Source organism: Portunus trituberculatus, chromosome 31, assembly GCF_017591435.1.
Source record: "Portunus trituberculatus isolate SZX2019 chromosome 31, ASM1759143v1, whole genome shotgun sequence".
Lineage (NCBI taxonomy): Eukaryota > Metazoa > Arthropoda > Malacostraca > Decapoda > Portunidae > Portunus > Portunus trituberculatus.
The window spans coordinates 17,050,440-17,062,338 of record NC_059285.1 but is presented as its reverse complement, the minus strand read 5'-3'; the positions used below and the strand labels follow the sequence as shown (position 1 = coordinate 17,062,338).

Genomic DNA, 11,899 nt, shown 5'->3' with positions numbered 1-11,899 from the left:
AATGGTGACGGAACCGCACTCCAGGATTTTTTTTTTTTTTTTTTATGTAAGGGATGAAATCTGGGCAAGGGGAACATAACCCCCCCCCACAAAAAATGCTCCACTAAGTTGCCAGTCCTTATGCAGGTCCGAGAGAGTTAGCTAAAAAAGGGCTAAATGTGTTGGCCAATGCGACTGGTTGACGATATGGCTTGTCTCTTGAGGAAACCAAGTGTCGATCCTTTCGCAAAACTTGCACGACGAACAGGACAGAGTGGACAGAGACGGGGGGGGACAGGTTTTTTCCAAGCTTGCTTATGAATCACTTTTATCGCAACATATTTAGCTACAGTTATAAGCTTGTTAGTTTCATACGTAATCATTCGTCTCGTTAATTCTGTAACGTTTCAACCATCGGTGATTAATTACACTCTCAAACATTCTTAAACTCCGTTCGTGTTCATTATTAATTGCCATTGTATTTATGGGTTGTGGGTTTGGGTTTAGTATCGTAATTTTTTTTTTTTTGTTTGTAACCAATTAAGAACATTGTGTCCATCTAAATAAAGGCATAAGCAAAGGATAAGGGCTTAAAAGTAATTTCCAAGCTGGTACCCTACAAACTGTGTCATCTCGGTAATCAAGTGACACTGTACTCGCTGTAGGCATGAACTGCTTCAGCCAGGTGTTCCCCTGTCGTGGGTTTCCGTCCCTGCCTGTTCAGGACACGGGGAGTCTCCAGGGCTTCCCGGACGCACACCACCCCCCAAGCCCCGACACACAGCATAACTGTTCATATAACTGTAACTTTCCACAGTGGTGTTCGTGTCTTTTGTTGTTTGTTGTTCTTGTTATTCTTGTTGTTATGTCATCGCAATCATCATGAGTTGAAAGATGGAGGAATTGAGTTTTTGAGGCATTGAACAATACTAAGTTTTCTCTCCACCAATTAGAAATTTCAGATATGAGAAGACAGGCCTTTTGTGGCGGCCCTGCGTGATTTGTTTACGCCCTGAAGGGTTGGTCGTCTCTAATCAGATTCCTGAGGAACACTCCTATTAAAACCATAGAACAGTAACTGCCTACCCCAGCAGCAATAGATTTGTGAAAAAAAAAATATATGAGATAGAATTTCAGAGATGATAATGATGATGAAGACAACACCAACAATAACAACAATAACATCAACAACAGCAGCACGTGTTACACCACACGCGACAAGTATTATTTCAGATTCAACTTCGATAGGAAATCCAAACCTTAATTCTCCTATTCCACCACTCCCTCCCTCTTTCTCTCCTTCCTTCCTTCCGCTCCTTCTAGCCTTTGTCTTTTTTTTCTTTATGTCTGTCCCTACGACGAACCCTGTAACGTAGGCTAGAGGGAGTGACAGAGGGGACGGATGTCGCCATAAGAGTAAAGGATATAAATGCCATTCCGTCATGTGGTCACTCAGTGCGTGAATGAGTAAGTGAGTACAAGTGTCCCGGAGCACACTACAGATAAGGTGAGTCCATGGCGCGACTCCCTTTCTGGAGTATACAGTATACTGGTGGTGGTGGTGGTGGTGGTGGTGGTGGTGGTGAAGTAGTGTTACCATTGCAGTATCGTTGAGTGTGTTTATTTGAGGTTAGGCATTGGTATAGATCACTAAGGATGTTTCAAGTGATGTGTTCCTGCATGGAGTTATCAACTGAAGACAGCTTATCATATATATATATATATATATATATATATATATATATATATATATATATATATATATATATATATATATATATATATATATATATATATATATATATATATATATATATATATATATATATATATATATATATATATATATATATATATATATATATATATATATATATATATATATATATATATATATATATATATATATATATATATATATATATATATATATATATATATATATATATATATATATATATATATATATATATATATATATATATATATATATATATATATATATATATATATATATATATATATATATATATATATATATATATATATATATATATATATATATATATATATATATATATATATATATATATATATATATATATATATATATATATATATATATATATATATATATATATATATATATATATATATATATATATATATATATATATATATATATATATATATATATATATATATATATATATATATATATATATATATATATATATATATATATATATATATATATATATATATATATATATATATATATATATATATATATATATATATATATATATATATATATATATATATATATATATATATATATATATATATATATATATATATATATATATATATATATATATATATATATATATATATATATATATATATATATATATATATATATATATATATATATATATATACACAGAGAGAGAGAGAGAGAGAGAGAGAGAGAGAGAGAGAGAGAGAGAGAGAGAGAGAGAGAGAGAGAGAGAGAGAGAGAGAGAGAGAGAATCCCCAGTGAAGATGCTGGAGCGCAAATACTGTAGTGAAGAGCATGAGTGGTTATCTGTTATTTGAAGACCCGACAGTTGCTTCCTCTGTTTCCTGTCTGGTTGACGCGGCTTGACGAAAGTTTCTCACAGCCTTCACCCACACAAAGCTTCACCACTTGGCCACTAACTCGAGTAATTGTGTGTGAAGCTGCTCAAGGGAAGGCTTCAAGTACTGTCCTGGTTCATTCCGCGCTCCGTCAGCCTCACCAGGTCTGTTTATGGCAAGTCTGGTAATCCAGCACTAAATGAAAACTCAACAAGAAAAGGAAGGAAAACAAAATAAGGATAAGTTGCAGGCGAAATATCAGACGTGCTTTTCTATATACCAATATCATTCATTAAGTATATTTGAACACCTTTTTGAGTATTTATCTCCAGTAAATAAACATACTGTACAACTCGGTCACGACAGAAGCCTTACTTCGCGGCGGTTCAAAAGCACGGTTCATCGACCCAGAAACACCAACAAGTTGAAACGTGATTATACGCACATCCACATTCGTTCCCCAAGGCCAGTGTTGCTAACCGTTCCAGCGTGTGGGGTGGAACAATTCTTACAGATTATAGAGTGCAAGTCACTGGAATGCTTACTGCTGTCACAATCGTAGTGATGGCCTAACAGGGATTAATGACCGTCAGAGAAGAGCCACCCATATGAATCTAACCAATCAACCTTTGAAGACACGCTACTGTGAAGACGCCACCGCGATCTTCACATAAAGGTTACACATTTTACTGGACTGAGTCACAGCGCAGAGGAAGTACACCAACAATGAAGCGGAGGATTACAATCAAAGCGCTCCGTCTTAACATTTTACTAATCTCCATGAGTTCCCCTTCGGCTTCATGGAATGGCCTGGTATAAATATAGAGTACAACTTCAAGCTGCACAAACCTTTCAGTGGGATCAGTCAACTTTATACCTATTTTTATCATATCGCTAAAGAATCGTCTTTTTCAAACACTGAGCCATCTTTATCTTGACCCGTCACAGCAGCTCTATGTGGGAGTTCTCAGGGTTTGTTTCCACAGTGCTTACGTAATTCTCGTGACGCCTTAACCCCTTCAGTAATGGGACGTATTTTTACCTTGAGTTCTGGGTGTGATTAGACGATTTTAATTACATAAGGAAGGGTCTATGAACGTCAGAAGATTGATGGCCACAGTTCACTATTCTAACCTCCACATAAGTTTCTGAAGCTGTATGAAATCACCAAATAGTAAACAAAATTGATATGAAAACGTGTTACAATACTGAAGAGCTTAACAAGACTGCAGCAAAGCCTTACAAGTGGACCGTTTACATAAGAATCAACATACCATTAATACCTTTATCTTGCAATGCGAAGTGTCTGAGATGTTTGAATTGTTGAAAAGAAAAATACCCATGAAACTCAGACATTTTTCTTATATACATAATAGGAGTACTGGCCAAGGGCAACAAAATCTATACCTATAACAAAGACGCAAGGATGTGCCAGTCCTTAAATAAAAAAAAAAAAGGTCAACCCAAATTATGGAAACACCTGTGTGGCCTCTCAAAAATGGTCGTTATGAGAACAAAGCTTTTCGGAACACAAGGCTCAAGGTTAGTCAGTGAAGTGTTGCGTCATTGTCTCGTGGTGACGGAGTGGCGGGTCATAACTACCAGAAAAAAAATAACCTACTTGTTTTTGTTTTCATTTTCTTTTCTTACGTGGGAAGACGAGCGGTGCAGGATACAAAAAAAAAAAAAAAAAAAAAAGGTGAGGCAGAAACTTGTTAGGCATAATTGACACATCTAATTTTTGACGACTGTTTTTTAGTATTTGTGACCAGTACCTTAATAAGCCTTTTCTTTTCGTTACATTTTGTTTTTACCCTCCGCTGGTGTCCCCGCTACATCATAAATGGACGGATGAATATGTGAATAAATTAGAAAAGCACATCAGATCTCCAAAATAAATGAAAAGTAAACATTATTGGTTACACGTGGCGCTTTCTCTCTCTCTCTCTCTCTCTCTCTCTCTCTCTCTCTCTCTCTCTCTCTCTCAGGCTGTTCTGGTACCCGCAAACCTTACACATCCTCTTCTACGCAGATACTAAAATGACACACACACACACACACACACACACACACACACACACACACACACACACACACACACACACACACACACACACACACACACACAAAGGCTTGCAAAAAATCATAAAGAAAGCTTGGAGGAGAAGAAAAAAATTTAAGTGGGAAAGAAAAATCGGCTTATATTTGTACTGTATACTAAAAAGCGGGAATTACTGAGAGGCAGAATCAGAACGAGAGGACGTCACAATCAGCGGAAGTGTCAATCTCGGAGACGAAAGGAGGAGGAGGACGAGGAGGAGGAGGAGGAGGAGGAGGAGGAGGAGGAGGAAGAGATTAGTAGGAAGCCAATGTACTCTGTTCTTCTATTGGTTGAAAAACGTGTGTGTGTGTGTGTGTGTGTGTGTGTGTGTGTGTGTGTGTGTGTGTGTGTGTGCCCACGAGTGAGTGTACGTGTAAATGTGAGTGAGTAAGGAGGGCATCTCTCTCTCTCTCTCTGTCTCTCTCTCTCTCTCTCTCTCTCTCTCTCTCTCTCTCTCTCTCTCTCTCTCTCTCTCTCTCTCTCTCTCTCTCTCGATAAGCTTCACTACAAAACACTATTCGTTGCAGCGTGAGTTATTGAAGGAAAGTGTGTGTGTGTGTGTGTGTGTGTGTGTGTGTGTGTGTGTGTGTGTGTGTGTGTGTGTGTGTGTGTGTGTGTGTGTGTGTGTGTGTGTGTGTGTTTTACGTCAACAGGAGACAGACACATAACGACCGGATTTCCCCATTCTTGTCCCCCTCCACGAAATCGTCACTCATCACAACACTTCTTTCGTATAATGGAGAGGAAGACGCTACAGAGGACAGTAACTGGGTCTGCTTGGAGGAGGAGGAGGAGGAGGAGGTCAAGAAATTCAGATCAGCTTCAGTTTCTCATCACCATTATATATTTTCCAAGGCCACAGAGATAAATAGCTGTGTTTTCGAGTGTTTCTCTCCTTTAGTACTTGGACACATTTTTTTTACAATGAGTTTTATGTTGTGATTGGACGATTTTGTTGACATTAGGAATATGGAGGTCAGAAGAGTAATGTCCACAGTCTTCAGTATTCCAATCCCCCACAAGTATCTGAAGCTGTAAAAAAAAATCACCAAATAGAAAGTAGAATGAAAATGAAAAAAAAAAAGTGCCATGGTATCAAAGAGGTTGATAATGCAGAAATTTTGTTCATCTGTCAAAAAAAAAAAATATAAAAAAACACCCTTAAAAACCCGTGTCACCTCTAGAAATGTGTGGCGCAAAGGTGTTAGTGAGATTTGGTTCTAATAAGTGACTATCCATTCCATTATTCCACTTTTCCACCATTCCACCGTTCCACCCATTTCCTCTCAGCGTGAACACAAACTCAGGACACGCGACGCAGGGACCGACTCACTAAATACTGGGAATTCATGACTACGTGGACTTATAAGACACGTAGATGTGACAAAGGACACCCAATCCACTCCCTCTGTGTGTGTGTGTGTGTGTGTGTGTGTGTGTGTGTGTGTGTGTGCTACCTCAAAACAATGCGTTCCAGTAAATGTTCATTCTCACGATGGAGAGAGAGAGAGAGAGAGAGAGAGAGAGAGAGTGTGAGAGTTAAAAAGGAGTGGTGGGATTGGGCATACTAATTATAGTCTTGACTTGAGAAAATACTCGTAAACAAACGAGAGAGAGAGAGAGAGAGAGAGAGAGAGAGAGAGAGAGAGAGAGAGAGAGAGAGAAAAGTCAGATAATCAGCGTGAGTAACTATCGGTTTCCTATTGACGCAATATGAACCATTTCGAATCATGCAATGAAGCCATTAGCGTGAAACCCTCGAGCATCATACCCTCAACCCCCACTCTCTCTCTCTCTCTCTCTCTCTCTCTTGAAAACACCACCATCACCACCAACACACCATCACTATCATCTTTAACCTTACTAACACCTTCACGCAAAACTGTCTTCCTCCTACTCATCATCATCATCATCATCATCATCATCATCATCATCATCATCCCAAGACATCCTCACTCCTCTCAATCATCTGTTTCTTCATTCCATGTTACCCCAGCAGCCTTTTCTTTTCTCGGGTTTCTTCTTAAATTACTGCAGTTTTCCTTCGTACTTTCGTGTGCTACATCAATGAATAGCAGGATTAACACAGTGATTTTTCTTTCCCTCTTTTCTTTTTTTATTTTGTTCCATCCTGTACCTTCGCTACACAAGGCTTTCTTCTTCCTTTCAGCCCTGTTCTGTCCACTTCTCCAATGCAAGAGTTAACCAGTACTCTAAATCACTCATACCTTTCTCTGGTAAACTCTGGAACTCCCTGTCTGTCCCTGTAATTTCCAACTTCCTACGACTTGACTTCATTTAAGAGGGAGGTTTCAAGACATTTATCCCTGTCTTGTAGCTAACCTTTTCGGATCTGTAGAGGAACTGGCTACTGAGTGGGCCTCTTTTTTTATTTTTGTTGACCTTTTGTTGCCAGTTTTCCCTCTTACATAAAAAAAAGTAGGCCTGGTGGATTCTTGCAGCGTTCCTTACAGTGTTTTGTGACTCTCCATCTGTCTACTATATTTATTAATCTCTCCATCTATGCTTATATTTATCTACTTCCTTTTCTATTAACCTACCTATTTATAAACATGTCTTTCTATCTAGCTACCTATTAATTGTATTTATATCCAATTTTCTTATGTGGCACTTCAGCTAACCTCCTTCCGCACCTTCAGGTTAATTAAGGGAGCACGAAACAGGTTGGGTCAAGATGGTGGTTGGTCTCCTCTCCAGCCTCAGCAGTTTTCTTCAGCTCGGTGGCAAAACAGACATCGACAGCCCCGTCAGCAAGCTACACCACATTTTCACTACACTTATCTTGCTATGTTTTTGTCTACTCCTCTCCGCCTCGCATTTCATCGGCGATCCCATTCAGTAAGTCCCGGCTGTTCTCTGTATTGGTCCCTGCTTCACTCCCCATCATTGTGCCATGAGAACCTAACCTAGTGTCGTTACCAGACCTAATCTAACGTAATCCAACTTAAACAGATGTGATCCAACCTATAGCAACCAAATTTAGCGTAACCAAACGTACCCTAACTTCATTCCCTTTGTGCTGCTTGTGTTTGATGGGGCGTGGTGCACAGCTCTGCGGGAATAACCACATACCACACTGATGCAAACCAGTATGATGTCTCAGAGGCACCTGGTGAAAATGACATTCCAATTCATCCATTTGTCGGAGAGGTATTCACGAAACACGCTTCAACACGCCCCCATGACACACGCAGTACGATTGGTAGCCTGTAGGTAGGTAGTATAGTCCCCTGACCACCTGTAACTGCCGCCTTGACAAACCTGCTCCAAGCCCAACTGCTAATCTCTTCACCTGCTCCTCGTTACAGCTGCACGTTTAACGAACACCCGCTGATGAAACAGGAAGTAATTGACACTTACTGCTGGCAACATGCTACCTTCACCCTGCCGCGCCACTACAAGGGTGAGTACTGGGAGAGGAGGAGGAGGAGGAGGGAGGAGGAGGAGGAGGAGAGAGAGAGAGAGAGAGAGAGAGAGAGAGAGAGAGAGAGAGAGAGAGAGAGAGAGAGAGAGAGAGAGAGAGAGAGAGAGAGAGAGAGAGAGAGAGAGAGAGAGAGAGAGCAAAAATGTGATATTGTAAGGCTTTTCCTTCCTTGAATGTGTGTATAAAGGTTCCCTGTAGTAGCTTCTATGTTATGTGCTGCAGTGGAAGAGTTAACCACGCTTATTCACATCTTCAGGTGCGGCTCAGGTCCATCCGGGCATCGGCGTCTCCACATCCCGCGACGAGAGAGTCTACCACTCCTATTACCAGTGGGTGCCTTTCGTCATCTTCTTTCAGGTGAGTGGAGGGCCTTGAATACAACCCTCATCCTCAACCCTTTGACTTCTTTCTTTCTTTCTTCTCCTTTCGCCGTTCCTCTCGAGTCAAGGGTTGGCGCCTTGCACGAGTTTCTTCCAGTTGTTTGTCTCCCTTGCATCTTCCTGTCACTCTTAAGTATCTGACTGCTGATGACACAAAAATCAAACTATTGGCACTTTTATTAGATATTCGACGACACCTTTTCTGCTGTGAGTGGCATCGTTTGAAATTCGTACCTCATCTCATACAAGGTCGTGATCGTGGGATCGGGCAGACATCCATGCGTAGGTCGAATCCCACCACGTGCCGCCTTGAAACCTTGTCATTTGTCGAGTGGTTTAAAGTTACCTACATGTCACCTGATACCTAGGTTCAAGGTGATGTAATTGCCTTATATCAAAGATGCGGTTGGGTGGTGATATGGGCCCTAATATGGGTACCACTATAAATAAAACTGCCTGCGCCACTAATGGGTGGAAGCTGGACAGCGCTTCCCATACTCTTCCATTATACCTACAGGCGCTATAAGCCATAACGCAATATATATATATATATATATATATATATATATATATATATATATATATATATATATATATATATATATATATATATATATATATATATATATATATATATATATATATATATATATATATATATATATATATATATATATATATCAAGGTGGACAGACTATGTTCAAAGGCAATACATGTTAAAAGTTTGGTTCTCTTGTTTTTTCCCTCTAAGGCTGATGCAGAATCTTAAACAATCATTAGAAACATGACTATAGTCCAGAAAGTCCCCACAGTTTCTAGCTTGCTAAATCTATCAAAGGCGAGGCGCTAAAACGTTTAAGAATACAGTCCATAAATTTGAGGCCAAATATTAAGAAAGAGAAAGGGTGGTGAATGGTAACAGGTGACAGTAAAGACAAAGGACAGAAAATAAAGGGAGGTGGTAAAGGAAAGTGAGTGAAGGAAGAGGGAAGGGGAAATGTAAAGAAAATAGTAGTAATGGTATGGAGGAAAAAACAGGAAAAAGAACGTGAAGGGAGAGAAAGAACGGAAAGATGGAAAGAGAAATATAGATATGTGCAGGAGTGGAGAAGGTACGGAGATAGACGGAGAGGAAGAGGAAAGGGAAGGGGGGCAGGAAAGTCAGACAGGTGTGGACAGTGACATAAACTGTGAGAGACAAGATGGAGTATAGAAAGACAAAGATAGGCAAAGCGAGGTGAGGCTGTCTTTGTATATATTCCATGTATGTTATGTATTTATATATGTATGAGGATTTGTCTCCACAAATAATACTGGTTGGTGGTGAGAACGAAAATGCATGAATGGAGAGAGCACTGTGTCCCTTTAATACATTACAGACATGGTGGGAATGAGTGAATGATGATGGGAAGGAGAGATATATTAGGGAGTAAGGGAGAGAAAAACAAGGGAAATGCTCGAGATGGAGAAGGTGGTAGTATATACAGTAGAAATCTCTGTATGTATGTATTCGTATGATGTAACACTGCCGCTCTTGTGTCTACGTGCAGCGACCATGTCAACGCACCGTTCTTCCTGCGATCAGCGGGGTTAAGCAGGGAAGGGTTTGATTAGTGCGTGGATGGGTGACCGTCTTGGATCACCGGATGTAGTTGGCATTGCAAGATTCCCATATTATTTTCCAGGCCATCATGTTCTACGCCCTTACTGGCTGTGGAAGATGTGGGAGGGCGGCGTGGTGAAATCAGCGTCCGCAGACCTGGCGGTGCCCATCATGAACAAGGAAGAACGCAACGACAAGATCGAGATGGTGGGCGAGTACCTGCAGGCCTCGCTGGGCCAGCACAATGCGTACGCCATGAAGTATCTGTGCTGCGAGATTCTCAATCTGATGATAACCATCACCAACATCTGCGTCACGGACTCCTTCCTGGGCAACAAATTCATCTCATACGGAACCGAGGTGTTCTCCTTCGTGCAGATGGAGGAAGAGAAGCGCACCGACCCCATGATCAAACTGTTCCCGCGCATGATCAAGTGTACCTTCAAAACTGTAGGACCGTCCGGCACCACTCAGAAATTGGACAGTCTGTGCATCCTGCCGCAAAACATCCTCAACGAGAAGGCGTACCTATTCCTGTGGTTGTGGCTGTGGATCCTGGTGGTGGCTGGCTCCCTCTCCATCCTGTGGCGCTTCTTTGTCATCTTCGTGCCCTTTGCGCGCATCAATCTCCTGCGCAAGTACACGCTGGGACTCAACAACAATGAGGCGAAGGTGCTCACCACGTACCTTAAGTTGGGGGACTACTTCCTGCTGTACCTGCTGCACAAGAACGTGTCGCACCTCGCCTTCACCGACCTGGTGCGGGACCTGGCGGCGCGCATCTCTGGCAAGGACATAGAGAGCATGGAGATGAGCGAGAAGGTGGCCAAGGACACCAAACGATACCACCTCATGAACTCACCTAGGTGATGCACGCACGCATCCACGCACGCACGCACACACACACACACACACACACACACACACACACACACACACACACACACACACACACACACACACAGTCACAAATATCTTAGTTGTAAGTGTACAATATATTATTTTTTTTACATTACTACAATAAGGATGACGCATTGTTGATTACGAACAATAAAGAATTTCTATATTTAAGCATCACTTGTTTTAATAACCACGCCCGGCTGTATCTGAGGCCACCAAGAATGTGCCACGCCCCACACGCGCCCTCTGCCTCCTGGGATATCAAGGCCCCAGGCACACCACGTCACCTGAACCGACAGAGGCCATGTAAGAAGGATACAGGACTGATACTAGACATCTCGGTACCGTGACTCCAGTGCCACAGCATTCCCACAGTGGAACACTTCGCTTTTCCTACACATATGGATGTAACAACTGCGGTGGACATAATCACCAGCAGAGAAAATATCGGCTTGACCATCGGCTGAGGTGTGCAATCTGGCAACAACTAGGACACAAGCAAAGACTACGTAAATTTTATAGGCAATAAAGAGTAGGCGAGGAAGATATTGCCGGAGTTCCTAATAATGGTTGTAAAAAGGACAAAACTAAAGTAGACCACATCAATGCACAAAGTTTATTAGCTAACAAGGAAGAGGCGAATCTCCTTATCAATGATGGAGGTACTGACATTTCATGAGTAAGTGAAACCTGGTTATCTCCTGAAGACCTGAACTCCGTGACGAACACATTGCTATTCCAAATTATGGTTTATGTCGGTGACGCAGGAAGAGGAGGCTATGTGTGTATGTATGTCAGAAATGTATTTAAGGTCACACCAGTAACTATTGACATTGTAAAGCTTAAATGTGTTGAGGACGTGAGGGTGG

The 11,899-nt window shown here is 40.9% G+C and overlaps 2 protein-coding genes across 4 annotated transcripts; both read left to right on the top strand.

Annotated features, from left to right (window-relative positions):
- Positions 1 to 1,351: 1,351 nt before the first annotated feature.
- Positions 1,352 to 11,204, top strand: LOC123511622 (innexin inx2-like). Of its 3 annotated transcripts, none has more exons than XM_045267650.1 (5): positions 1,352 to 1,486; positions 7,363 to 7,561; positions 8,032 to 8,126; positions 8,404 to 8,504; positions 10,213 to 11,204. In XM_045267650.1, exon 5 carries the CDS (start codon positions 10,248 to 10,250, stop codon positions 10,998 to 11,000), a length of 753 nt encoding a protein of 250 aa, XP_045123585.1. In that variant the 5' UTR covers positions 1,352 to 1,486; positions 7,363 to 7,561; positions 8,032 to 8,126; positions 8,404 to 8,504; positions 10,213 to 10,247; the 3' UTR covers positions 11,001 to 11,204. The 3 variants fall into 3 exon arrangements, with proteins under 3 accessions (XP_045123585.1, XP_045123587.1, XP_045123586.1); XM_045267651.1 differs by lacking the exon at positions 1,352 to 1,486 and adding an exon at positions 5,312 to 5,465; XM_045267652.1 differs by lacking the exon at positions 7,363 to 7,561 and having other exon boundaries at positions 1,434 to 1,486.
- LOC123511077 (innexin inx2-like) lies at positions 7,398 to 9,296 on the top strand. Its single transcript, XM_045266692.1, has 4 exons — positions 7,398 to 7,561; positions 8,032 to 8,126; positions 8,404 to 8,504; positions 9,279 to 9,296. The coding sequence occupies exons 1-4, from the start codon at positions 7,398 to 7,400 to the stop codon at positions 9,294 to 9,296; spliced, it is 378 nt and encodes a 125-aa protein (XP_045122627.1).
- Positions 11,205 to 11,899: the final 695 nt, after the last annotated feature.

Coding starts and splice junctions, on each gene's coding strand:
- LOC123511077 (XM_045266692.1), top strand. CDS start 7,398: ATGGTGGTTGGTCTCCTCTCCAGCCTCAGCAGTTTTCTTCAGCTCGGT. Junction 7,562..8,031: donor TTCATCGGCGATCCCATTCA/GTAAGTCCCGGC, acceptor TCCTCGTTACAG/CTGCACGTTTAACGAACACC. Junction 8,127..8,403: donor CCTGCCGCGCCACTACAAGG/GTGAGTACTGGG, acceptor TCACATCTTCAG/GTGCGGCTCAGGTCCATCCG.
- LOC123511622 (XM_045267650.1), top strand. CDS start 10,248: ATGTGGGAGGGCGGCGTGGTGAAATCAGCGTCCGCAGACCTGGCGGTG.